The following is a 25,720-nucleotide window of genomic DNA, read 5'->3' as shown; positions in this document are numbered from 1 at the left end:
GGCTTTGGTTTGGAGCAAGTTGAGAAATGACAGATGTGGAGTCAGATGTTTGTGAAAGTGAATAAAGAAAGATTTTCTATTACGTTTTATTATTGTGACTAATACAACACATGCAGTCAAATATTGTACATTACATCAGGTGTTGTTTCCACTATTGTTTTTGCTGCTTTTTAATGTATGAAAAGTTCTATCTTATCAAAATATTATTATCCAACATATATACACTTGAAATACACTTTCTATTGGAACAAGTTGGTAGAGAAATATAAATATATAACACATGTGGAGTCAGATGTTTCTGTAATAAAGTTAGAGTAAGTTCATCATTATGTTTTACTATAGTGACTATTACAACAAATAGTACAAGAAATTTTATATTGTAGATTACATAAGGTATTTTCTCCACTATATATATATATATATACAAATATCTGTGGATAATTCATGTGCATTACACAAACCAAACTAACTGTACAACAAACCTATGATTAAAACACTATGGCCAGGAATAATAATAAAAGTACAAAGATAAAAATCATTGAACACTACACCAGATAAAAACTTCTGCAAAAATGCTGAACTGTATATTCTACTTCTCCTTTTTTAAATTCTGTTCCACACACATAAAATTAAATTGTATAAATGTTGAACTGTGACTTGTTCCTGCACATGCAGATGCATTGTTAAACAAACAGTACAAAGTGTATTCTTGTACATGCACAATCTACAGAAGGGTTCACCAGAACATAATGTGACACATTGGTTAAATACAAACCTGCTGAATTATCAACTACAAACACTTTGTTTTTCATCTGAAGCCAAACTTGGAAGAATCCTGGTTTGACCCCCGGCTCCACACGGAGAGTGTGGCGAAATACCGTTGAGCAAGAAACTGGACCCACAAGTGTTTAATGAATAAATGTAAACTACGCTGCACTCTGCTTCGAAGTGTTGAGGAATTAAAAAAGGACACCGGGACGTTCAAAACATGGGAAACAGTGAAGAACAATTAAAGCATATTCAGAATTTCAAACCAGAGTAGGGATCACAACCTATACAAATAAAATAAATGTAAATGTAAAGACGGCAATACATACTATATGCAACAGGTCATTAATAAAATGCAGCAATAAAAAGCAACATAGTGTACAAATACTGTTTGTTGTCTTATATGTTCATGTTTATGCGTTAAGGCACAGTACTGAGAATAGCTGCTGCCCTTCCCTTAACTCTCAGACCCAATGAGAGTAAAGGTCCTCACACTCACTCTTCCACAACCAATTCTGACATTTTAATACTTAAATACAGAAGATCAGTAGCAGGAGGAATGGACAGCTGCTCCCTGAGAAGATGTGCATGTGAACCAAATGACGTAAAATAAAGTGGATTTGTTTCTTAAATCAACAGTAAACCTATATTCCAGTAGTTGGAGGCCCAAACCTACTGTGTCTGTACTGCACTGCTCCCTCTGGTAACCTCCTATGTTGCCCCACAGCTACTGTCCTTACTGCATTATAAACTAACTCAGTGTCGGAGGCCATGAAAAACCTTGAAGATTGGGCAGGTATCAGCAAAATATTTAAATGAAGTAGATTGTATTCTTGGACCATGTTGCAGTAATGATATCTACTGGCCTCGAGTGTTTTAACGTCAGCTTGTCAAGGGTCTCCATCGGTCTCAGAGACTTTGATGGCACCTTTTTAATCATCTGTTTGAATTCCAAGTTATTTAAAATCAGACACCACCACAAGCTTTTGTCCTTTAACTCAAATATTCTGTGGTCAGGTTTTCCAGAGTTTATCGGCAGCAGATGTCAGGGGTCAGGGACATCATTTTATTTATTTATTGCTTTAAATAACAGGATGCAGCTCAAACTTGTGATTATTCAATGACGGAACACTCACTTTATATGACACCTTCAACTATCGGCACCAAAACCGATATAAGAGATTATGCACAGTACTACATGATGACATGTCTGAGTAGCATGAAAAGTCTGGGGTGAATAACAAGCGTAGAAACACAGGGAGTGAGCGACAGCCTCATGTTCAAGTGGCTGAACTCTGCTCACTGGCAGAAATTCAAGACTGCAGCTAATTTAAGACCATGTTTCAAGCCGTCTTGGTCCGGACGACAGCGGGTTGTTGACTCAGCAGTCTGACGGGTGCTGGGTTGGAGTCTCGCACTCTGGAGGGAGGTGGACTCAAGTGTTCATAGTGGACATGTGCAGGAAACACGTTATTGTCACATTTGTTTTCTGATTTGAAACATTTTAATTAAATTAAAATTCTCAAGTTGTATTATTTGGCCAAAATCCTGCTGTTTATTATTTATTTTAGCCTTTTTTTCTCTCACGTATATAATGAATCCACAATCAATCACTCAGGAACTTCCTCCGCCACGGCCGGACAATCCACGGTTGTCCATTTCTTGTGGTAATATAAACATAATAGAAAAAAAGGAAGTGGTCTGATAACCTAAATGATGTTTGCTTCACAGACACATTCTCCTATACTGTGAAAAGTCAAGATCTGTGAACTATAATCCCTAAAATATTCACAAAAATGTAATAGAAAGTGAAAAACGAAATTCCTGGACCTGCCCCTTAATTCACATCCGCACCACTGACACTTCAAACTTCAACTGATTACCGCAGTCAGTTGCTTAGAGGAGCCCACGGTTGAATGTTGTGGACATGTTGTATGAAAACCAGTTTACTGCCAGTTATACAGAACCAAGCTGCAGATGTTCACAGATTGAGACGGTATTGAAAGGGACGTTCATCTTGTATGTGAAGTTAAAACCCACTGTGACGTCACCCACTCGAGCACCGTCTTGTTTTATCTAAAACTAGACGTAACCTTATTTGGAGGAGCAGGGGGGCGGAGCCTGACTGAGAGCTTGAAAACACTGCATTCCCAACTACACCCTGTGACCTGCACCCATTGGACGAAGCAAGCTGTCACTCACATGATATCCACACCCCAATACATACAGTGCTTCCTGGTCTATTTGACTGGACCGTAATTTACAAACATGATCCTTAAACCAGAGATTGAGCATTCAGGCACTTTAGCATAGGCGTCACTTTCCAAACCCAGACTCTCCTTGTACATACAGTCTATGGTAAAGACGAGACACTGCTGAGGTTTGCATTAAATCCCAACTTTATTAAGATAAAGTGTATACAACCCAACATTGACAACAGTCACAGAGCAACATGGTTGCCACACGGGAAAAACAATCTCCAATGTCCAACCCTTTGTAGAGCTCTGAGCAGAACTGGCTACTGGTCACACTGTTTCTGTGCAGCCAGATAGCACATGGGTAATATTTGAGCCAGAACACACACACACACACACACAGGAAAAAGAAAAACAAACTCCATTGGCATCATATCTACACTTCTTTTTGATAGTTTGTTGTTAAATATAACAAGGGTTGAGGTCGACCCACTTACTTGGTGATTTAGCGTTACAAAAATGAGAAAAGTTTTTAAATTGCTCCTTTTTTAAAAATACGTCATGTTCACACTCAACCAGCTGTTTGATTCTGGGCCGACCTCAATCCGTCCATGCATAAATGTGTCTGCAGATGGGAGGAGGGAAGTGTAGTTTTACAGCATAAGTAGCAGGGCGGTGAGCAGCAGCTGGAATCGCTCAAATCCTCATTTTTCCATGAAGGCCAACGCATGTCGCGTGTGTTGTTCAATGTTCAAATCAAATGTTTTTTCACTACAGGTGAGTTAATAGTAAAAGAAGGAAGAAAAAAAAAAAGAAATCCAGGTCACCGTCTCGAGTTGACGTAATATTCACAAGAGGTCACTGTGTCAAGGCGCTGAGAAAACATCACGCACGCTCACACCCAGAATCTTTACAATTCAACACGTGAGGGATTCTCTGAGAGGACGTCACTGTTAAACCACAGACGAGGGAGTCGGCACCTCGCATTGTAGTGTGTCCTCTAGCGGCCATTCGTACCTGCACCATCTTGACAGCAATGTATACACTGTCCTAATATAATAATATGGCTCATGCTTCTACTCATCCATCTGATTTTGTAATTAGGAAATCAATACATCAAATAAATCTTATTTAAGTTCTCAGGGGTCAGATCCTTTTTACAGGATTATCAAACAAATTTCAGCTTTTGATTTTGTCTCATTTTTTTTGCTTTTAATTAATTTTTCCTGCTCTTATCTGCCAGTGTCATCGACTTGAGTTAAAGTTTAGAAACCAAAGTCTCTGGCAAAGTCGAGCATTAGCACGTTAGCATGAGCATCGGTTGCTTTGGAAAATGAGGTTGAAAGCTTCTGATATTCACTAAGAATCGTGACTGAACAGCTTTTCACTTTTTCAATGTTTGGCGAAGGGGACCGTGGTGGTTAAGGTTCATCAGTGGAACCAGAGCACTGGCATCACTGTTACTCTAAAGGTTTTCATCTATTTTTACTCTCTCCTCACACAACATTTTAGTATTTTAAGTGGTTGGACCAACATGGCCCTAGATAAGTAAACAAGAAGTTGCCCACGGGCACTTCGGCAGTGCGAGATATGGCTGACAGATTTCTCTAATAGCCAGATGTTTTACTGCACTGTTACATATCTGTGATGTGTTTTGTGTGGTTTGACAGTGACGTGTCAATGAGAAAGTCCCACACTTTCATCATTAATCCTTTTTGTTGAGATTTAGCAGAGATGGTGTGGATGAAGGTTGTCGTCACCATCTTAGAAGAGCAGAGACATGACAGCACAGGAAGCAGAGAAATGGCCGAGTCACGTCGTCTTTCTGTTTTTGATTTTTCTTCCCACACATCTTTAGATTATTTTTTCACATTCCTCCCAGAAACAAGCATTGTCGTGTTCCTCCACACACCCGTCCCTAGAAGTATGCACTTGCAAGCTCCGGCCCTAAGTGCTCATTCGTGCACTCTTTTTCTTAAAAAGAGCTCTTTGATAATCATAACCACAGGCTGTGAGGGCACGACATTTACTTTTCATGCTCGATGCCCTTTAGATACAGAGGAGTGTGCAGGTGGAGCAAAGTGATTCTTATTATAACATTAATTTGAAGAGAACAGCCTGGGTTCACATCATCTCGAGTCAGCAAACGTGTGCACAAGTGCATACTTCAGGGCTGGGGGTATGGTTAGATATTGGGATGTCGACTTTAAGACAGAGCAGCAAGCTCAGGAGCCCAGAGTCTCTGTCTGTCCTCCAGATGTATGGGACCAGTCTGGTAGCACAGAAACAGACAGGAGAGGGGCACTAGCTAGCTAGAATGGCAGGCTAGCTTAGTTAGCTGCCCAGGCCTCGAGTTCCGAGAAGTCGTCTTCGTCTTCCTCCTTCTTCTTGGCTACAAATACACAGAGACAGATGATAAAATTTAATTTCTCTGGCAGATGTTAGTGATGTGGATCAAATTCTATTCTTTAAGTTCCATGAAGTACCTGGTCTTGCAGGGAGTGATGTAGATGGTACGCTGGGCAGAGGGACATCGTCTGTTTCTTGGATTTCCAGAAGGTTTTTGTCCAGCTCTTCCTGTTCCAGATCCTCCAGCTCAGCCATGAGTTCATCCTGAACACACACAGCAGGATGAGTAAATCATCTAGAAATCTGCAGAGCGCACACCTACGCCTAGCTCCAACAATCAACTTCACGTTTTTCAGCCTATCACACTCAGATATGGTTGGAACTCCACCCTACTGGGGTTTATTTGGTTTAAGAAAATGGAGAAGATAACATTGAAAAGTAAAACCTCAACTTCAGGCTTCACAACGTTTGTATTTCTCGATTTTCTCACCTCGTCAAACTCTTCTCCAAAGCCGACTGGTCTGGAAATGGCATCAGAGATCTCCTGAGCTAATTCCTGCTGGTCTGTGATGTCCGACATCAAATCTTCTACTTTGTCTATGTCCCTGTGAAAACGGAAGACAGAAATACAGACAACATGTAAACGTAGGCATAAAAACAAGCTTGTCTCAATATAAAACAGTGATGGTCAACGGGCAATTTAGATTCTTTGGCCACCAAAGGAGAATATGAAGGGACAAAAAAGGGACGAGACAAGAAAAGTAGAGATCATGACTCTGAAGACATCTGAGTTCATGCATAGGTTTTGTTTTTGGAATATTCCTTGCAAATTCACAACAACTTTTGAAATGTCTCTCTTACATGTGTTGGTGTGCACCCTGCAATGCCTTGGCGGCAAAGCCCATGTTCTTAAGCACTTCTGTGTTGGTGTTAGCGTTCTCCAACGCCTCCCTCTGGAACTCAATGGTTGACAACGTCCCGTCAATCTGACCCAGCTGCTTCTCATAACGCTTTTTTCTCTTCAAGGCTTGTAGAGCTCCTGCACAGAAAGAAAGAGTGAGACGGAGTTAGTTCAAATGACAGCAGCCACTCCTGCTGAGGTGAGGAGGTCTAAGACTGAGCCCGGCTCATGCTCACATCTTTAATAAACACAACTGACACCAACTTCAACCAGTTAGAGGTAAAAAAGTCACAATTAATTATCTTTGTCATATTGAGAGTAGTTGTTCAAGTGTTTATGTACTTTGGCAAATCATCTTATATATTTAATGAGGTAGTACTTGACCAATTTACTGGTTTTTCGGATGATAGATAAATGTCTTTCACGGACATATCGTATCGGTGGTTATGTTTGCCAAAGCTTTTAAAATGTATTTTAATTTTACTTTACTAACATATTTTTCAGATGTGTATTTATGTTTACATTTTCAAATTCTGTATGTGTGGTTGAAATTGTGTTTCCTTTCCAATTATATTTATTTGTTAGAAAATATATGGTTAAACTGTAAAAATATCAAGCCTCAATTACAATCTTTGTAATAAAAGTCTGATGATGACATCTTATGAATCATTTCCATTTTAATATCTATATTTGTACATCAGTATTGGACCTTTTTTACTCCCGAGTAATGTTATCGACATCTCCCCACCCCAAAGTCTACAGTATTTTTCAGTTAGTTTTTCTTTGACAGGTAAAAGTTACGAGAGATTTTGCAGTAAAAGTACGAGAGAGCTACAAGAGAGACACATTTTCTGGTGTTTCTGGAACAGTTCTCCTGGACACTGAGCAGATACTGAATTTCCGAAACCAGAAGATGAGGTTATCTCCAGCGGACTTTGGGATTCGCTCACTGCGGCGGCAGCAGTTTGCTCCGTGATGAGCTGAACCGATTGAACTGTTGAGACGCTGCGTTTGTCCGGATGAAGCAGGAGTCTCCTAATCTGATAAAACCCTGTCCAAGCTGCCCCAAACACACCACGTGCTTCAGTCGGGGCAGTTTTAGGTTGGTCAGTCTACTCTGGTTCCAACCACCTGCGACAGACAGATCCAGAGTCGAGGTCGCTGTCAGATTGGATGTTGAATAGTAGTTTGGTGTGTTTCTGCTCTTTGCATAGTTACAACACCAATTACAAAAAACAGGTCACAGGGAATTCCCCTCAGGGGCCAACATGGAAACTTCACCTCATCAGGGGAGCTGGTGACATAAACCTGCTGAGTCATATGTGAAGAGTGAGACTGTTTGTTGTAAATCTGTACAATACACGTGTGTGGACTACAGGTCAGACTCAAGATTAGAACATTATAGAATAAGGTTTAGATTTTTAAAGATCAAAATTAATATCAGGCTAAGATTAAGATTCTTTTTTTGTTTAAAATTAGGATACTTCATACTTGCTGTCACCCTCGTGAGCAGAAACAGGGATGTGAAATAACTCCTGACCTACATCAGGCTGATCTTTATATTTCCTTCTGACAAGTTAAACCAAGTGTATTTAATATTTGAAACATTTTCCAATGTACTTTCTCCTTCTACCTATACTATCACAAAACTGTAATACTTTTATACTCAAGTTTAAAAGTACATGGTCTGGCTGTGGGAAGTCCAGCTGTTATCTGACTCAGATACTTTATAACTGGAAATACAACAGAAACATTTAAACGTACGTGCACAGCTACAAGGAATTGCTTTAGATACCACAGCAACAGTTTCCCTATCCAAATTATATTTTCCCTATTAACCCCTCAAACCATGTGACACACCCAGGTAAACAAGAAACCGTGTTTGTGGAATTTGGGACATAAACTTTAAATAGATATGAGATAGGCGACACGGCAGCATTCCAAAAGGGAAGCCAAATGGTCTGAATTGCCCCCTGGTGGCTGGCGACAGTGTAGGTCATTAACCCAGCCTTCTCCGCGTTAGTAGATGGGACATTCTCCAAACTGAAAAGTCCAAATACACATTTTTCCATGAGGAATCAAAGATTGATTTACTTAATGGTACAAAAGTGACGAACACAGAAACTTTAGGCCATGCCAGCTGTGTGTGTCTATAGGGATGACAGTGTCGATCTATCAGTCTAATAAAATACACTTTAGATGAACTTTGCTAACCACTTATTTTCTCATGTAGTGCCATCAACAGGTCAAAAGGATATTACATCTAATTCTTTGGTTGATGGCCAAATACTGCACCTGTACTCTGGGATTGTGCTGATGATCTTAACACGATAACACACCTAACTAAGATCATGAAAAGATTTGACCCCTTTAAAGCATGTTATCAATGTCATTTTAGCATGTTGTTAGCAGTGTAGCACACACACACACACACACACACACACCTTTATCCAACCCCTGTATGTGGTTGGTCTGGTCCTCCAGGAGCCAGACTGCAGCTGACAGTTGCAGTTTAATTAGATTATATCATTGCCTGGCTCTATTCCTGGACTGATAACATTGTTACCCAACATCACACAAATGACGATCAGATTATTTGGATTGCAGAGCTGCTTTCCAGAGGAATTACTCAGCACTTACTGTCTCTGTGTTTACAGGGGAACAACTTGTTTTACAGAAAGTTTTATGGCGACGTCGCTTCCAAGAACTCTGCTAAAAGGAAAAGTCAGAGCTGGACGGATCCGGGTCGTTGTTGCTGTCACTCTGGAGAATTGAATCCGTGAACATGAAAGGATTTATCTATGGCAGTTTGAACATGACAAATCTGTAGACATGTTACGACATGTGCTGTTTAACGGCATATGCTGTTCACAAACTGTATGAGCTGCTACATCGTCATTTCCACACCATAATGTCTTTCTCCTGTTGTTTACCAACTGCTTCCCGCTCGTAGTTTGGAGGAGAACTCAGAGTGGAAAAATTATAAACAAAGCTAAAATAGCTGAGGTGAAAAATATGAGAAGGATGTGAAGTATGGTTGTAAAATGTAGACACAACAAGCCCCGAAAAGACCCGTAATGCAGAGGGTCTCATAGGTGTGGTGTGTTTACTACAAACATGTATGGATTGTGTGCATATCATCTGTCAGCCAGCTAGCGGAAGAACAACTGACGGGGAAGGACTATGTTGAAAATCAGGTTCTGTGGCTGCGCCGTGGATCTCTCAGCGACCGCAGCTGGAAAGTACAGTGTCATATTTTCATGCTACAACTACTGTGGCCAAAAATATCAGAGTAACTTTTATCCAACCGAACAAAGGGTGAACTCTTTGGTAACGACGGCACCCTGTAGAGCGCATATCGTAAACGTTGCGAGATTGGGTGTTGTTGTTTTTTTTTTAATACATTGTGTGACTTCTATGTGTTCTGATTTCTTCTTTCTTACTTGTTAAAACTAACTTGAATGGAAACATAACAGAAGTGATGGGCTGTGGCACAGTTATGCCGAGCTCTTACAGACCACTAACACCACACACACTTAGCAAATACATCAAATGATTTTCTCTCTCCTCTGCTGGTTGGGTGATGGCAAGTGCTGTGTCACTGAAAAGCCAATTTAAAAAGCCCGACCACGGTCTGAGCCGCAGCTGAAAGAACGTAATGTTGAGGCATCCAGTTCCTGCTTTGTCAGTCGTGAAAAATACCTGCTGCTTATTCTTAAGAGGGTTGACTCGCTAAAGTTAGGATGACAAGTCCTGCCAACAGCAGCTAAAACTAGAACGGCATTTAGTAAAGTGCATTCCTCTGCCAAGGCCCAACAGTCGCCCTGTCGCACAATGTTATAGAAAGTGACAAAGACTGGATCCGCCCCAAAATGTAATAGGTTCTTTCTCGGCCCATGTCCCATCCTTCCACCAGGGAAGTTGTCAGTTGTTTTTTTCATTTGACAGGACGTGCTGTGGTACCTCTGCCTCTCTAACAAGTGGAAGGGGCCTTCGGTGATCATAATCGCCTATAATTCTGTTCGTGGCTATGAGGGGATATCCCAGCATGCACCGGCTGAGAGGCTGAGTGCATCCTGGACCGCTCCCAGGACCACCACAGAGTTCGGCTCTGCTTTGGAACCAGATCCAAACTAACAAGAGATTTGTCGAAGAATGTTTTCAGATTCTGCTGATAAATTCCTGGAAACACATTTGGGCCCTACAGCACTTCTGTCTGCGCAGTCGGTCACACGTCAGCCCACATGTGCAGTAACTGCTTTACAATATGATGGACTGGTTCGAACACTCAATTAAACGTAACAAATGACAGCAGTGATACAGTGCCGTGCTAATGCAGGGAGAAAGCCTGTCCAGCATGACAAAGCAGTTAAATGTCTCCAGTCAAAGCCTCTTACTCCACTTACAACGGGTGGAGATCTCTATATAGAGAAATACATTAGATCACATGTTTACATTTATGCCTGGCATTGAAACTCTGCCTTATTATCACAGTGGGATCTGATCTCAATACGCAGTAGGAAGAACTAACACGGCACACTTCAGGGAAAACAAAGCTGCTGAATGGAGTCCAGATGTATCTGGCAAATGACAGTAGCACAGCAAAGACTGCAATGCTTTCAGCCTGTGACTGCAATAACATTAACAGCACTCAGACGAGGGCATAACTCCACCCAGGCCGAAAGGTCCCTTTAAAGTCAAGTAACTGGTACAACATTGTACACAATCATAGACATAAGTCCCCTAAACATGCACGATTGTTTCCGTCGTGATCTGCACCTGCACCAAAACGTTTTGTTTAATGCGGTGACCTAACAGACAAGCAAGCAAGCAAATGAAAACATAACTTCCTCGGTGGAGGAAACGGGTTTGTATCTATTTCCTGAAAGGAAAACCACATACAGACATGAACCGATGCCAGACACACGACTCAAGAAAAAACCCTGTAAAACAAGCACATTGAACAGGTGCAGAATAGAGAGAGAATAGTATTATTCTTTAACTTTTTATTTATTTATTAATATCAACTGACTGTTTATTACAGTCATCTAAAGATCACGATGGTTGATACCTCCAACGCGCCTGAGCTTCTTTTATTACCAAGGCTTGGCCCCGTGTACACAGCCCAGGTAGTTGCAGGTGTCACCTAACATTGTGATACATTACATTCTTCTGTTTGTTCAGGTCTTGAGACGAAGCTGCTGTGACTCAGGAGATCAACAATATCCTGTCGGAGTCACAGACTTGAGTGAAAACATTTAAACTTGAAGTGGCATAAACATGAATCTGCGGTGGATTGTAAAGTCGTATATTGGTCCCGGCCCATCCCTGTACCACGTACCTGTCAGATGAAAGATAAGCTGACCTGACGTCACCTTTCACAGAGCAAACAACTAATCTAAAATCTAACTCACAGGTTATTGCGTGATGAATATGGATTAATGAACTTAAAGGTTACAAACAAGAACGAGAACCTGTGGTGGCTTCAGTTGTCATAGTCCGGACTACTGTCACAAACATGGCTGCCTCCGTAGACAGGACCCGCTCCCGGAGTAAATATAAAGTATTTAAATATAAATAATTTTAAAAAGACAACAACAACAACAACTGGTAAGATTTAGACGAAACATCAGATCTCAAGCACCACAACCACACAGTTTATAACTAACATCCCTGCTCATAGCAAAGAAAACAAAACTATATATACGACGGCTGTGGGTAAAATGTAAGTTTTGAATAACTTTTAATGTGTATTACTTGATGAAAGTGAAGTTTTTAAAGGCCCACAGCCCGCTGTGATAACCACATATATCCACACTATGAGCTGATTGGCTGGTTTCGGGTCTGATGACACAGAGGAGACGTTTAAACATGGACTCACACTTCAGGTGGGTAAACTTCCCTGTTAGCCCTCGGGAGCTAGCCCCGACAAGCTAACTTAACCGCGGAACTCGCCGGGCTTGTCCCAGGCAGCCGTGGCTAAAAAGCACTCCGGTAGCGCCCCTTCCCTTCCTCACCTCGCTTGTTTTTCGTGCCGTACTTCTTCGCCGTCCCCAGCTCCTGGTCGATCTTCTTCTCGAGGAAATCCTGCTTTTTCGCCAACATCTCCTCGGTCTCCCGGAGCCGCTGGATCGCGTCCTGGGTGGTGGGCGCCTTCCCACTCTTCCCCCCGCCGAAGATCTTCGCGATTAACGACATCGTGCGAACAGCGAGCGCGAACCGAACCGAACCGCCGGAGTTCAACCGTAAACTAACCGCGGGCGCTTTACCGGAACCGTTGAGTCGACGTGTTTTCTGCCTTTTGCTTCAACTACCGAGAGTCGACGCCGCCGCCGCCGCTGTTGTTTTTCCTCCCCACTTCCGCTTTGCAGACACAGGCCTCGTGATGTCATTACGTCAGCGCTGTTACGTAACTCAGGCGTGACCGCGACACAAAACACTCAGGGGGATTTTTTACCATTAGTCATATTAATGTTTTTTTATCTTTTATCTTCTGCCAATCATTTATATTTAGCAATTAATCTGTCTGTAGGATGTCAGAGAATATAATTTAATATAATAAAATGTAATATCATATCATATAAAATAATACAATATGATGTAATTTAGTAAAATAAAAGGAAATATAATATAATATCATATTCTATATTATAATTTAATATAAAATAAAATAATATATTAAATCATTTTTATAACTTCTCAAGACGCGACCAACCAAAAGGCTGTTATGAATATTCTGTTTTGTATTGAAAAATTTAAGAAAGTTAACATTTTGCTTTTTTATTTATTTGCCAACATCAAACACAAGGTTTCACATGTTTAAACAAAAGGATTTCTATAGTATAAATATTGATAACAATAATGATAATATATATAATATTGTATTAATTGTAAGAAGATATTAAAAAATTAACAATAATCATATATATACATACTGTATTTTGTATAATTACACAATGCACAAATTAATATTAACAGTTAATAGTAGTATTATGATTATGATTACTATGATTATACATAAAGTCAAGATCCAGTTAGACAGTGAAGAACTTCCACCATCTACACACAGTCTCCTTCATGTTTGTACATCGACACTCAATCATATTAATGTTCCATTAGTGTTTTTTAATCTACATTCAATAATAATCCACACTGATTATTATTGATTATTGAGGTAGCAGCAATGAGCAGCAGTGGCCACTAGGGGAATCATCCACTCAGCAAGCGTCGAGAGGCCAGCCCAGCTCCTTCAGAAAACTACGTCTCCCATGATGCACCGGGCCGTACTTCTCCAGTTGCAGATGGGAGCGGCCTGAACGCCAGCCAATCAGAGCCTGCGTCGTCTGAGGGACTGGAGGGGAGGGGCCAACCTGGAGGAATGAAACAGGGGGAAAGTTTGTGATGATGGATAGAGGGGGGAGGGAGAGAGAGAGAGAGGGGGAGGGAGAGGGAGAGAGAGAGAGAGAGAGAGAGGGGGGGAGAGAGAGAGAGAGAGAGAGAGAGAGGGATGGATGGATGGATGGATGGATAGATAGATAGATAGATATATAGACAGACAGACAGACAGACAGACAGACAGACAACAGACAGACAGACAGACAGACAGACAGATGTCCCACCTGGATGAATTTCTCTGGCGGGGTCTCAGGCTGTGGGACCAGGTGGAGGGGAGGCTCCACTCGGACGCTTGTCTTCAGCTTCACATTCTCCAGCTTGTACTTTATAAGGGGAAAGTTTATAATAATAATAATATAAAGTAAATAAAGTCCTACAATACTAAGGATACAGAACTTATACATGTAACATAGTGTTGACAAAAATTGTTTTATTATCATTGTCAAAACATCTCAATATTATTTATCTTTACTGTAGTTCTGATCACATAACACTTACATGGGTGGGCTTATGTGTGTGTCTGCACACGTGTGTGTCAGTGTGTCTGTGTGTGTGTTGGTGTGTGTTTGTGTGTTTGGGTGTATGTGTACCTCTCTGTAAACCTCAGTCAGAAGCCCCACTTGTTGGGCCAGATTTCAGCTGAATCCTTCTCCATGTTAACGTGTGCTTTCCTGTGCACGCACACACACACACACACACACACACACACACACACATATGAAACAGCCTGTTACCCTTGATGGCAACATAGTGCAGTAACCATGACAACACATATTTGTAGTTTGTCATTGTGGTGAGACGACTTTCTAAAAGATTTATGATATTATTCACTTTTTTAAAGAAACATTTTTAAATCTATATTTAATCTTCATTTCTTCATGAATAATATTTTCCACATTCAGTTGATGTATCTTATTAAAACAACAATCATTATAAAGTTGAATCACATTTTATTAAAACAAGGAACTTTTCTTGACAACAGTCAACTCTTACAACAGTATATGTAAAGTTTGATCTATTATAGTATATTTATCTTTGAGGAAAAATTCAGTTTGTTTTACATGAATATCAGGGGAAAAAAAGATGTGAATAGAGGATATAACAACGATCCCCAGGTTCAAACATCCAGTCAACATCATGATCCTCTGATCAACACTCAACACATGTTGTTGATCAGCACGTTTCATAAACACTGAAACACAAACACACACACACACACAAAAACACACAACTGTGTAAAAGATTGTTTAAGATTTTACCAGATTTCATCCTGATGCACAAAGTTGATGGGTTCAGATGTTCGCTTTGACTCCGCCATCTTTCCTGACCAGCGTGTGTGTATGTGTCTGTGTGTGAGTGTGTGTGTGTGTGTGTGTGTGTGTGTGTGTGTGTGTGTGTGTGTGTGTGTGTGTGTGTGTGTGTGTGTGGTGTGTGTGTGTGTGTGTGTGTGTGTGTGTGTGTGTGTGTGTGTGTTGTGTGTGTGTGTGTGTGTGTGTGGTGTCTCTCTCTCTGCCTGGCTAATGTTTCACCTGTGTGTAAGCCACACTGTCAGACCTGTTTACTGTCGTCATGGAGATGGAATTCTCTCACACACACTTCCCTCCATTGCGCGCGTGTGTGTGTGTGTGTGTGTGTGTGTGTGTGTGTGTTACCATAGTGATAGTGTGACTGGAGGGTCTCTGGGTCAACTATGTGTCTTCAGTCATGCGTGTTGTTGCTCTAATTAGGACAAAGTCAGCTAACACACCGAAGTGAGATGATTGTAAACATCCACATATTCATATAAAATATATCTTTCAATATATTTTCACTTTATTACAGTGGCCACGGTGTTTACCACTATTTCCTCTTATGGAGGATTTTAATTGACCATGAGAAAACCACAACTAAACCACATTTAGATTATTTTATTTTTCAGTCATTATATCAACAGGTGACACTTCCTACTGACCCTCAGTAACCATGGAAACATACATCTTTGGTTTATTTCCATTAGGGTTAGACCCTCCCTAACCCTTAGCATAATGTGGTCTTTATTTTATTTTTTTGCTGGACTGCATTATATTACAGAACCACACGGTGGCGCTCTAATGAAGGGAATCTTGAGTCCATCAGTCTTTGGTACAGCTCTGACTGTCTTCACAGTTTTTTGAAAATAACAAAATGTTCATATTGTTGTTGTCATAGGTGATGAAAGAGTATCTGTATGTAGAATCACAATCAGTCAGGATCACATCTTCAACTTCCTGCACTTCAGCAGCCACTTCACTGACTCTCATGTTCTTCATTTATAGTTAATTGAAATATATTTTAAATCAAATTAAGAATAAAGGTTTGGTCTGTCTGTGTGAATACTGCATGAAGAACTTCTCCTTGTTTCCATAATTCACTCATTTGATAAATAACACATCAACACTTCATTACAGTAAAATTAAATAAAATGTCCCTGTTAGTAAAGGAAACTCAGAACAGTGGAAGAGGTGAAGCCTCAGATTTTATTTAAATAAAAAGTCCTCATTCAAAGTCAGTAAAAAAGTATTTTAGGTAATCATATTAAATATTGTTCCTCTAGTAGTCTCGACCCTCCTGGTTCAGGACCACCTCAGCGCCACCTGCTGGCACGTGTCCACAAACTTCTCCTTTTACCTTCAGCTCGGATCCGTCTACAACCTTCATCCCTTCATCATTTCACCCTCATCCCTTCATCACTTTCATCGGTATTATTTGCATTCAATATTTTCAAACTCATATCTTAACTGATGTGATCTTTGTTAGTGATCAGTATCCGTGATTTTTACAAAAATATTTATGACCGTATTTTAAATGTAAGTATTTTCCCAACAGATAATGTTGATAATGTCCTGAACACTTCCAGAGCTGGACGAGGAATATTCAGACGGGAGCAGGTTCTTTTCTGACTGTGGTAACATTCACTCACTGTTTGTCGACATGTGCAAGAACTACACGGATGACGTATTTACTCTGTGTGTTATCAGGCTTCACCAGGACCTGTTACCTCATCTGCTGCTGTTTGCTGTAAGATTTGAAAAACACAGTGCCGAGACCAGATCGATGCAGAAAGACACGCTTCCTCTAAACCCACAACTTTCTCTCTTTCCTGTTTTCTGTCTTTCAGGCCTGATGACGAACTTTTACATCCGTGATAAGTTGTTTGATTTTGTTCACACGTGTCTCTTTTCTCAGCTGCGGCAGAGAAACTAACTTTATATGATCCACACTAAAGCAATGATGATTATTGAGCAAATAGATGAGGAAAAACACAGATTTTTGTCAAATGTTATCAAAAGTTTGATAGTTTTCTAAGAAGCAAGATCATTTAAAAAAGAAATCAGTGCAATTACCTGGTTTCATAAGGAGACTGTTGGGCCTGAGCTGAGGTTTACTCTCTACTCTGACGTTCTAATTGATGATTTATTACTTTTTGGACAAAGACAAGAAATCTGACCATGTGTGCATCCAAAACCTTTGTCCTTTAGTTGTGTGTCTCTCGGCTCTGTCCCGTCTTGTGAACATGTCGAGCTCAGCAGCTGCAAAACCTACAAAAACAAGTCAACAGGAAGGAGCGGAGATAACATGTCTCCTCCTGCCGGTTGAACACAGAGCCTGGTTTATATTTGACACTTTAATGCACTGGAGGTTCCCAATGTATAAGCTCAGGTTAAACATACACAGTGCAGAATTAAAACATATCGGAGGATGTCCTAACCACTGACAAACATTTTGTCCTGCCAGCTCTCACACAACAACAGCTCATGTTGATGGGGACAGAACACAAACAGCAGCTTTTCATCTTATTTTAACTTTTCCCTACAATGGTTACCGGGTTTTATTTAAATCTTATTTTCCATTCATTTTTCTACAACTATTGTTATTCTGCTATTTTTATGAAAATTCAACTTTCGATTCAATGTTTCATGGATGAAACCTGCAACATAAAGTTTATTTTTATTATTATACCAGGGATTGAAAACATGAATATGAAATGAGAAGCTAAACCTTTACAGCATCAGTGTTAAAGTAGAAGTACATTGACAGTCATATTGATGTATTAGTTGCGTCATCGCTACGTTGAGGTACATGTGAGGGGAATGTTGAGTCAACACATTTCAAACAATGTGGCTGCACCAGTCCGACGCTAACGCACAGACGCACAAACACGCGGCTCACAAAACAACATTATCAGTTGTTGTTGAGCAAGTTGCACTGATGAAAGTTGTTCAGTCAGCGCTGCCGTATCAGTGTTTTTGTCCAGAGAGGGTCTCGTAAATGTTCTGAGCTGCACACACACACACACACCACACACACACACACACACACACACACACACACACACACACACACACACACACACACACTAATCCATACCTTACACACACCTGTTTGAAGTCAATCCTGCAAAAACAAACATTTGTTCAAGGTCTCATTTCATAACATAGCTGCAAATCTGCTGTTGTGATTTTCTTCTTCTGGTGTGTTGGCCGTCACAGGGGTGACCTCCAGTCTGCAGGGGAGCTGTTTGTTGTGAACACACTGAGACACCACTGGTGCAAAACTCATCTCAATGAACTTTAACACAGAGATTCTTCCTAGAAAGTATTATGAGCTAAATTCAGAAAAACTGTGGAATAAAACGTCTCCTTCCTGTGGTGCAGGACCAATGGAATAACACTTTTTTATTAACTGCAGACCTGCATTGGTTTTAAATATATAACTATGTGTTCAGTTCAGAATGTGTAAATTCCAGACATAGAGACAGAAGAGAAAAGGTTGTTTCTGTTTGTAACGTCTTACTTGATGAATAAAGTCTTTCACAAGTTTTCTAAGAATCTCATTATCGGGAAGCTTCGTCCGTCCTGTCCCTTTTGTCCGATAGCGGAGAGTTTCCTACTTTACATCACAAACATTTTATAGTTTTGTTGTGTAATTACTGAAAATCCTCGACTGATTGTCAGAGTATAAACCAGCGTGTTTTCAGTCCTGTGAGACGCTCAAGGTTTTCTTGTTTTTGATACGGCAGGTCATACTTTACATTTTCCTCGAAATACTTAAGATTACAGCAAGTACACAGCTACAGGTATTTTATAAACCTTTTTAATTGTCCATCATAGAAAAATTTGTTATTTGCAAAGATGTACTCAAAATGCAAAGGTGATCTTACACTTTAAGATTAAGATTAAAGTTGAAGATCCTGTGGATATTTTATCATCAGGCCGTTACTCAATCGAGACGACTGTTCAGGAAATGATGGAAAGGCTTGTTGTGGCAATTCTGCAACCCCGATCAGAGGGGAAATTAACGTGATTCCATTGTGCATGATCACAATGTTACATTTCCCTCACAGGCTGAACCGTGAATGTCTGTGGAGGTGATTTACGTTAATTCTGAAAAGCCAAGAGGAGCCTCTATGTTTGTACCAATGTTTTTAAACCTCTACAACTTAATAACACAGTAACAGAGAAGCTAACGTACAACACACACACAAACCTTATAGGGCTCTGACACCGCAGGCCTGTACCTGCCAGTTAACAACCGTGTACATTTTGTTCTGTAACTGCAACAATAAAATCAAATGAAATAAGTCAAAATGCACCTTGGACTCTGTGACACGTAATAATGTTACATATGTTACATATACAGAAATAACCAAAAAGACAGAAACTAAAGAAAGCAAATCAGATTCAGCAACAAATTTAATTATCTGACTTGAATTGAGCTTTAACATCATCAACAGCAAACAACCGATCCAGGTTTTCCCTGTTGGACCAGATTAGTTTTCAGTGTTTCTTGGAAAAGTATAAAACAGGAAATGGGACGTGTTCTCCCACAGTGTGACAGTGTGTTCTCCTTCTGAGGATTTTATAATGTGTGTCAGATGAGGAAGTTGTCCTCAGGAACTTTAAGGTTCATTTGGGGTTTGTCCTGTAAGTTTTAATAAGTTAATGGATGCTATAAAAACAGGGTTAAGACATCATGATTGACAGCTGGGCATCAGATCAAAGGGGACATCAGAGGAAAATGAAAGACAAAGTAAAACTTTAGCCGATGGAGAACTGTGTCACTTTAATCATGAAGGAATAACGTGATCATCAAAACTGGTCCAACTACAACTGTCAAACCTTTAAAGGATAAATGTGTCAGCCTTATCTCAGCTGCTGCACACACACACACACACACACACACACACACACACACACACACACACGCACACACACACACACACACACACACACACACACACACATTCCCTCCCCTTTGACCTACCAAGGGCGAGCCCCTGTCTTCCAGCCAATAGAAAGTCAGTCAGCCGGGCTGCCCACGTCACAGATCAGCTCACGATGTCGAACCCTGAACTTACATCATTTAGTGACGTGGGTCAAAGTTGAACTGCAGCTGCTGGGGGTTACCGTAAACTGGTTACGTGAAGACGATATTACGTCCCGTTGCTGATTAATAATTCCCCAGCAGCCACACACACTCCCTCACCCCTCCTCCTCCTCCTCCTCCTCTTAATGGGACATACCAGCCTATAAAAAGAAGGAACCCTCTCCAGCAGACACAACTGACCGAGACAGAGGAACAGACCTCAGCTCTCTCCTGAACGCAGCCCACAGACCCCTCAGCTGTTGAGGCCAAGCTGAAGGCTTCCTGCTCCACACGAACTCCTGAAGGTAACAAGCCGGGTTCTCTCTCTCTCTTGCTTTTCAGCCGCGATGCACAGGGAAGCTGTTGCATCATCCAGCAGCTCTGTCACATTTTTAACCAGCAAAATACTTTAAATCTGACAACTGAACGAGTGTGAACGCTGACTCTCGCTCTTCAGCTTTCTCGGGACATGTCTTGAAATCCTTATCAGGCGATCTTTTGAATTTTAAAATGTGCGCTGACGTTGACACTTACCTTGTGACGTCCTCACATCCCATTGACTCTTCACCATCATGCATTTCAGCTTGATTCAGCAAAGCATTTCTCTTGGTGGTTGTAACTGAGCGTATTCTTGACCCTTCTTGTTTTTCTCCTCTTTCTTTCCCATCCTCGACCTTTCAGTCTCGTCCACTCCTTCTATTCCTCTCGTCTCCTTCTCTCCGTCTACCGCTCTCTCTCCAGTCCGGACCACCTCCGACATGCCTCCCCAGCTCCAGTCCCAGAACCAGAGCGGACCCAGGGTCCTGCAGGGTGACCTCAGTGCCCTCAGCCCGGCCGTCAGGGAGTTCGTGGACGCCAACGTGACCCTGTGCCAGCCCGACTCCCTCCACATCTGCGACGGCTCGGAGGAGGAGAACCGAGCCATCCTGACCCAGCTGGAGGAGCAGGGGATGATCAAGAAGCTCAGCAAATATGAAAACTGGTGAGTTCTCCTGGAGTTCAGGTTCAGTTTTAGATCTTGGGTCTTAGATGGATTTCTGAGCTGTCAGAGTTGAGGCTGTTTTCCTGATGCAACCTGCAAATCACACATCATGTTGTCGATACAGACAATGAGCATGAGTCTGACGTCAGCCTCTGTTCATAAACAACAAACCATGGAAAGATTCACGTTCTCAAAAACCTGTAAATCCAGCTTGTTCAGTCCCACACCTGACAGGCCAGCTGACGTCACACAAACATGAGCTCAGATAGCACGGCTCTCAGGTGAAAACTAATCATTTAATAAATATTTTTTGTACGCCATTTTATACTCAGGCATGAACCTTGTTGTGACTTTGCACAAAAAACTAAAGCGTGACAAAAAACTGGAAGATAAAACCTCAATGTCGTCTTCCTCCTCCTCTTCCTCCTCCTGCAGCTGGTTGGCCAGGACCGACCCGAGGGACGTGGCCCGCGTGGAGAGTAAGACGGTGATCGTGACCAGGGACCAGAGGGACACGGTGCCCACGCCGCTGGGAGGCGGAGTCAGCCAGCTGGGACGCTGGATGTCCCCGGAAGAGTTCGACAAGGCCATGGCTCAGCGGTTCCCCGGCTGCATGAAAGGTGGCGCAGAGAAAATGAAATGTTTGATTCCAATTACCCTGAAAGTCACATTTCATAGGACGAACAAACAAATACAAAAACATCTGTAAACCAAAAAGAACATTTTGGAAAATACAACTTCTTAATGTTAACTTGTCTGACTCTCCGTCCTCAGGCCGCACCATGTATGTGATCCCCTTCAGCATGGGTCCGGTGGGTTCCCCCCTCTCGAAGATTGGCGTGGAGCTGACGGACTCTGCCTACGTGGTCGCCAGCATGAGAGTGATGACTCGCATGGGGAAGGCCGTGCTGTCGGCTCTGGGAAACGATGACTTTGTCCGCTGCTTGCACTCCGTCGGTTGTCCGCTGCCGCTCAAAAGTATGTCAGCAACGTCATCCTGTTCCTGAAAAATACTTGTGCAACTGCTTTACTTCTGCAAATACTGCAGCTACAGCTGTTTCCATTTAGTCTCCCCTTATGAAACTTTTAAATTCACTACGTCCAGATTTTTAAAATTTGAATCTGCACCAAATTTCACAACCTCAAATACCTCAAATACAAACTGTCCACTGATAACATTTTAACCACTTTGCTGCTTCGTCATCCAGAGCCCCTGGCGAACAACTGGCCCTGTAACCCGGAGGAGACGTTAATCGCTCACATCCCGGACCGCAGGCAGATCGTTTCCTTTGGCAGCGGTTACGGAGGAAATTCGCTCCTGGGTAAGAAGTGCTTCGCCCTTCGCATCGCCTCGCGCATCGCCAAGGAGGAGGGGTGGCTGGCTGAGCACATGCTGGTAAGGAAGAGGAAGGAATACATGAAAACAAGTTCAACATTCAGGGATCGATTCCACCCGTCCATCCAAAACTCTACAACCTATCCAGTCTTACCAAACTAAATATTTCTTCCGGTTCAGATCCTGGGCATCACCAACCCTGCTGGAGAGAAGAAGTACATGGCCGCAGCCTTCCCCAGCGCCTGCGGGAAAACTAACCTGGCCATGCTCTGCCCCACGCTGCCGGACTGGAAGGTCGAGTGTGTGGGAGACGACATCGCCTGGATGAAGTTTGATGATGAAGGTGAGAGGAGAATCACACTCTTAAGTTCAGATTAACATCAGGGATACAACAAGTAAAGAAATATTAACATTTCCCGTTTCCCTTCATCAGGAAACCTACGTGCCATCAACCCAGAGAACGGCTTTTTCGGCGTTGCCCCAGGAACCTCGGTCAAAACAAACCCCAACGCCATGGCGACCATTGTCAAGAATACCATCTTCACAAATGTTGCAGAGACCAGCGATGGCGGTGTTTACTGGGAGGGGATGGACCAATCGCTGCCTGAGGAAATCACCCTCACTTCATGGAAGAACAAGCCCTGGAGCTCAGAAGACGGTAAGACCTTCACAAGATGAAAAAGACATTAGAAAGAATGAAAAATGTATGGAAATGAAATTAGAGACAATGGAAGGTCAAAGATTATTCGTTTGACAATACTTGGACAAATTTAAAGATTGAGGACAAGAGTTAGAAAAAAAAGCTTATACTCGTGTCTTTCTCTGTCCACAGGCGAACCCTGTGCTCATCCCAACTCACGTTTCTGCACTCCGGCCGGCCAGTGTCCCATCATTGATCCGCAGTGGGAATCCCCAGAGGGAGTCCCCATCGAGGCCATCATATTTGGAGGGCGCAGACCAGAGGGTGAGAAGGAACTGGGTGGAAAACCTGGAAACTATATCACTGATAAGCGAGAGGAAAGCAGAACGGGAAAGACTCTTGTCTAACTTGTGACTCTGGTTGGTTTCAGGTGTCCCTCTGGTGTACGAGGCCTTCAACTGGCAGCATGGAGTGTTTGTTGGAGCGGCCATGAGGTCGGAGGCTACTGCTGCAGCTGAATACAGAGGTCAGGATCTGTTCATTCACGACATACGTTTATCTGAGTTTTATCACGAGTGAATCAATTCTTCTCAGCTGAAGGATCATGTTTGTCATTTAATAACTCATTTAGTACAATGTGATCTTGGGATTAACGGCATAAAAACAAGTTCTCTTGGCTTGGACATGAAACACACTTCAAATACACCACTAATACATTCATTACTGTAGTGTACCGGAAGTCGGAAAGATAGTTACTCATCCCCCGTCTCTGTCTTCTCTCCAGGAAAGGTAATCATGAATGACCCATTCGCCATGCGCCCCTTCTTCGGCTACAACTTTGGACAGTACCTCTCTCACTGGCTGAGCATGGCTGAGCGTCCCAGGGCCAAGCTCCCCAAGATTTTCCACGTCAACTGGTTCCGCAAGAGCCCGACCGCCGGCTTCCTCTGGCCTGGTTTTGGTGACAACATCCGTGTTCTGGACTGGATGTTCAGAAGGGTGAATGGCGAGGCCGGCGCCATGCCCTCCGCCGTGGGCCACCTGCCTTGCCACGGCTCCCTGAACCTCCAGGGTCTGCAGAGCGATGTGGACCTGGATGAGCTGTTCTCCCTGGATCAGGAGTTTTGGCAGAGGGAGGTGGAAGAGGTGAGGAACTACTTCACCACGCAGGTGAATGACGACCTGCCCGACGAGATCACACATCAGCTGCAGCTCCTGCAGCAGAGAGTGAAGCAGATGTGAGGAGGGAAAACCAGAGGGGACACGTTGGGCATGTTGGTGATTCTACAGCTTGTCCTACACATTGTAGAATGGAGAAGATAGAGGAGTTCCACAAGGTTCTGTGTTGGGACCAATGTCTTTTACCTATTATATGCTTCCTGAAGGCAATATCATCAGAAAGCACCACGTGAACATCCATTGTTATGCAGATGACACCACGCTGTATTTATCTATTTGCCGTAAATTGGATTTAATTGAACTTAAATCATTACTAGAACATGGCAGAAATTTTACAACAACATTGTAGAATAGAATTTTATTAATTCTAGAACATGTCAGAAATTCTAGAAGAGAAATATTTTAAATTCTGGAACAGAATGTGAGAAATTCAAGCATATTTCACTATTGTTTTTCTGAGGGAATGTTTTTACGAGGGACGCAATTTCTTTTGAGGATTTCTTGCTGATTTTTTATACTTTTTAAAATTGTGCAATTTGTTTATTTGTTCGCTAGAAATAATCTGTTTGTTGAGATTTATTTTTTTGGGGGAAAAAACTGGGAATCGTCACATGAACAAATGGAACATTCGTCATTCACCCCCACTCGTTAGCACCAAGACTTCTGATCTGAAGGGGAAGTGTCTCCTCTCGATCCACCGTGGAGCTGCTGCACAAGCACAACGTTTTAAACTTATGTTTAAATATATTATCAAACTGTTCAACTGCTATTTAATAATAACTTATTATCGGTGCACATCACACAATCCTCGCCGCGTGGATTCATATGGACCAAAGAGTAAATAAGTCCAGGTTGACTCAAGTTTGTTTGATCCCTCAAATATGAGGGAAATATATGTTTTCTGTTCCTGATGTATTTTTTTTGTCTTAAATTATTTTTATACTGTCTCAGTCTCTAGGTTCTGTTTTGTTTTACTCTTGAATAACACAGAACAAAATAAAGGTATTTAAACGTATCAGGGATTCAGCCTCGTTTCTTAAAGGGTCTTGTTACTGCTGTTATTATTACAGATTATTAAAAAATAGAAATCAAACCTCCTCAGCAGGAATTCCTCATTTACAGACTCTGGAGGACAAACAGTTTCATATGTGTTTAGATGAGCATCTGTATGTTACGACAAAAAACATTTCTGTTTGATAATCATGCAGGTCAGGAAAATGGCACGAAATAAAAACCAGATTCATGAGGCATAAAAATCACGATTCAGCAAAATGAGAGAATGAAGCAGCATCAGACACAAGTTTTATTTTGTTAGTGTCTGACGCAAAATCTATAAATTAAGACTCGAGTCTTTGTTTTACAATTTATTCACTTCTCAAAGGGATTATCTTATCTTATCTTATCTTATCTTATCTTATCTTATCTTATCTTAAATAATCAACTGGACAGAAAAGAGTCACAGATTTTCATCTGATCATATATGATGAAAAACACTGGAGGGTGATAAGCCTCAATCAGACAAACTAACTTTTTATATTGTAATAATGCTAATGTGTAATGATGCATAGTGACGCCACAATGACATCATTCC

General features: G+C 41.7%; 3 protein-coding genes across 3 annotated transcripts; 1 reads left to right on the top strand and 2 right to left on the bottom strand.

The window, feature by feature from the left end:
• Positions 1 to 3,149: 3,149 nt before the first annotated feature.
• Positions 3,150 to 12,594, bottom strand: chmp4ba (charged multivesicular body protein 4Ba). Its single transcript, XM_035151857.2, has 5 exons — positions 12,231 to 12,594; positions 6,174 to 6,351; positions 5,803 to 5,917; positions 5,450 to 5,576; positions 3,150 to 5,355 (listed from the first exon to the last, which is right to left on the bottom strand). The coding sequence occupies exons 1-5, from the start codon at positions 12,409 to 12,411 to the stop codon at positions 5,294 to 5,296; spliced, it is 663 nt and encodes a 220-aa protein (XP_035007748.1). The 5' UTR covers positions 12,412 to 12,594; the 3' UTR covers positions 3,150 to 5,293.
• A 527-nt stretch (positions 12,595 to 13,121) lies between these two features.
• On the bottom strand, positions 13,122 to 15,143 carry LOC118105147 (uncharacterized protein C20orf85 homolog). Its single transcript, XM_035152590.2, is given in 5 exon segments — positions 13,122 to 13,583; positions 13,833 to 13,931; positions 14,199 to 14,218; positions 14,221 to 14,279; positions 14,868 to 15,143. Coding segments are annotated over 5 exon segments (390 nt in total). The 5' UTR covers positions 14,927 to 15,143; the 3' UTR covers positions 13,122 to 13,430.
• A 5,026-nt stretch (positions 15,144 to 20,169) lies between these two features.
• pck1 (phosphoenolpyruvate carboxykinase 1 (soluble)) lies at positions 20,170 to 25,074 on the top strand. Its single transcript, XM_047338577.1, has 10 exons — positions 20,170 to 20,297; positions 20,674 to 20,974; positions 21,410 to 21,594; positions 21,749 to 21,952; positions 22,183 to 22,370; positions 22,491 to 22,653; positions 22,744 to 22,968; positions 23,143 to 23,274; positions 23,381 to 23,476; positions 23,735 to 25,074. The coding sequence occupies exons 2-10, from the start codon at positions 20,751 to 20,753 to the stop codon at positions 24,190 to 24,192; spliced, it is 1,875 nt and encodes a 624-aa protein (XP_047194533.1). The 5' UTR covers positions 20,170 to 20,297; positions 20,674 to 20,750; the 3' UTR covers positions 24,193 to 25,074.
• The last annotated feature ends 646 nt before the right edge of the window (positions 25,075 to 25,720 follow it).

This window comes from Hippoglossus stenolepis, chromosome 3, assembly GCF_022539355.2.
Source record: "Hippoglossus stenolepis isolate QCI-W04-F060 chromosome 3, HSTE1.2, whole genome shotgun sequence".
Lineage (NCBI taxonomy): Eukaryota > Metazoa > Chordata > Actinopteri > Pleuronectiformes > Pleuronectidae > Hippoglossus > Hippoglossus stenolepis.
The sequence above is the reverse complement of the archived record's forward strand: the minus strand, read 5'-3'. Positions and strand labels throughout refer to the sequence as shown.

Excerpts from the sequence above, each read along its gene's own strand:
- chmp4ba (XM_035151857.2), bottom strand. The coding sequence starts at position 12,411 with ATGTCGTTAATCGCGAAGATCTTCGGCGGGGGGAAGAGTGGGAAGGCG. Across the intron at positions 5,918-6,173 it reads CAGGGTGCACACCAACACAT|GGACATAGACAAAGTAGAAG; the intron begins GTAAGAGAGACA and ends CCGTTTTCACAG. Across the intron at positions 5,577-5,802 it reads TTGGAGAAGAGTTTGACGAG|GATGAACTCATGGCTGAGCT; the intron begins GTGAGAAAATCG and ends GTGTGTGTTCAG.
- pck1 (XM_047338577.1), top strand. The coding sequence starts at position 20,751 with ATGCCTCCCCAGCTCCAGTCCCAGAACCAGAGCGGACCCAGGGTCCTG. Across the intron at positions 22,371-22,490 it reads GGCTGGCTGAGCACATGCTG|ATCCTGGGCATCACCAACCC; the intron begins GTAAGGAAGAGG and ends CTTCCGGTTCAG. Across the intron at positions 22,654-22,743 it reads GATGAAGTTTGATGATGAAG|GAAACCTACGTGCCATCAAC; the intron begins GTGAGAGGAGAA and ends TCCCTTCATCAG.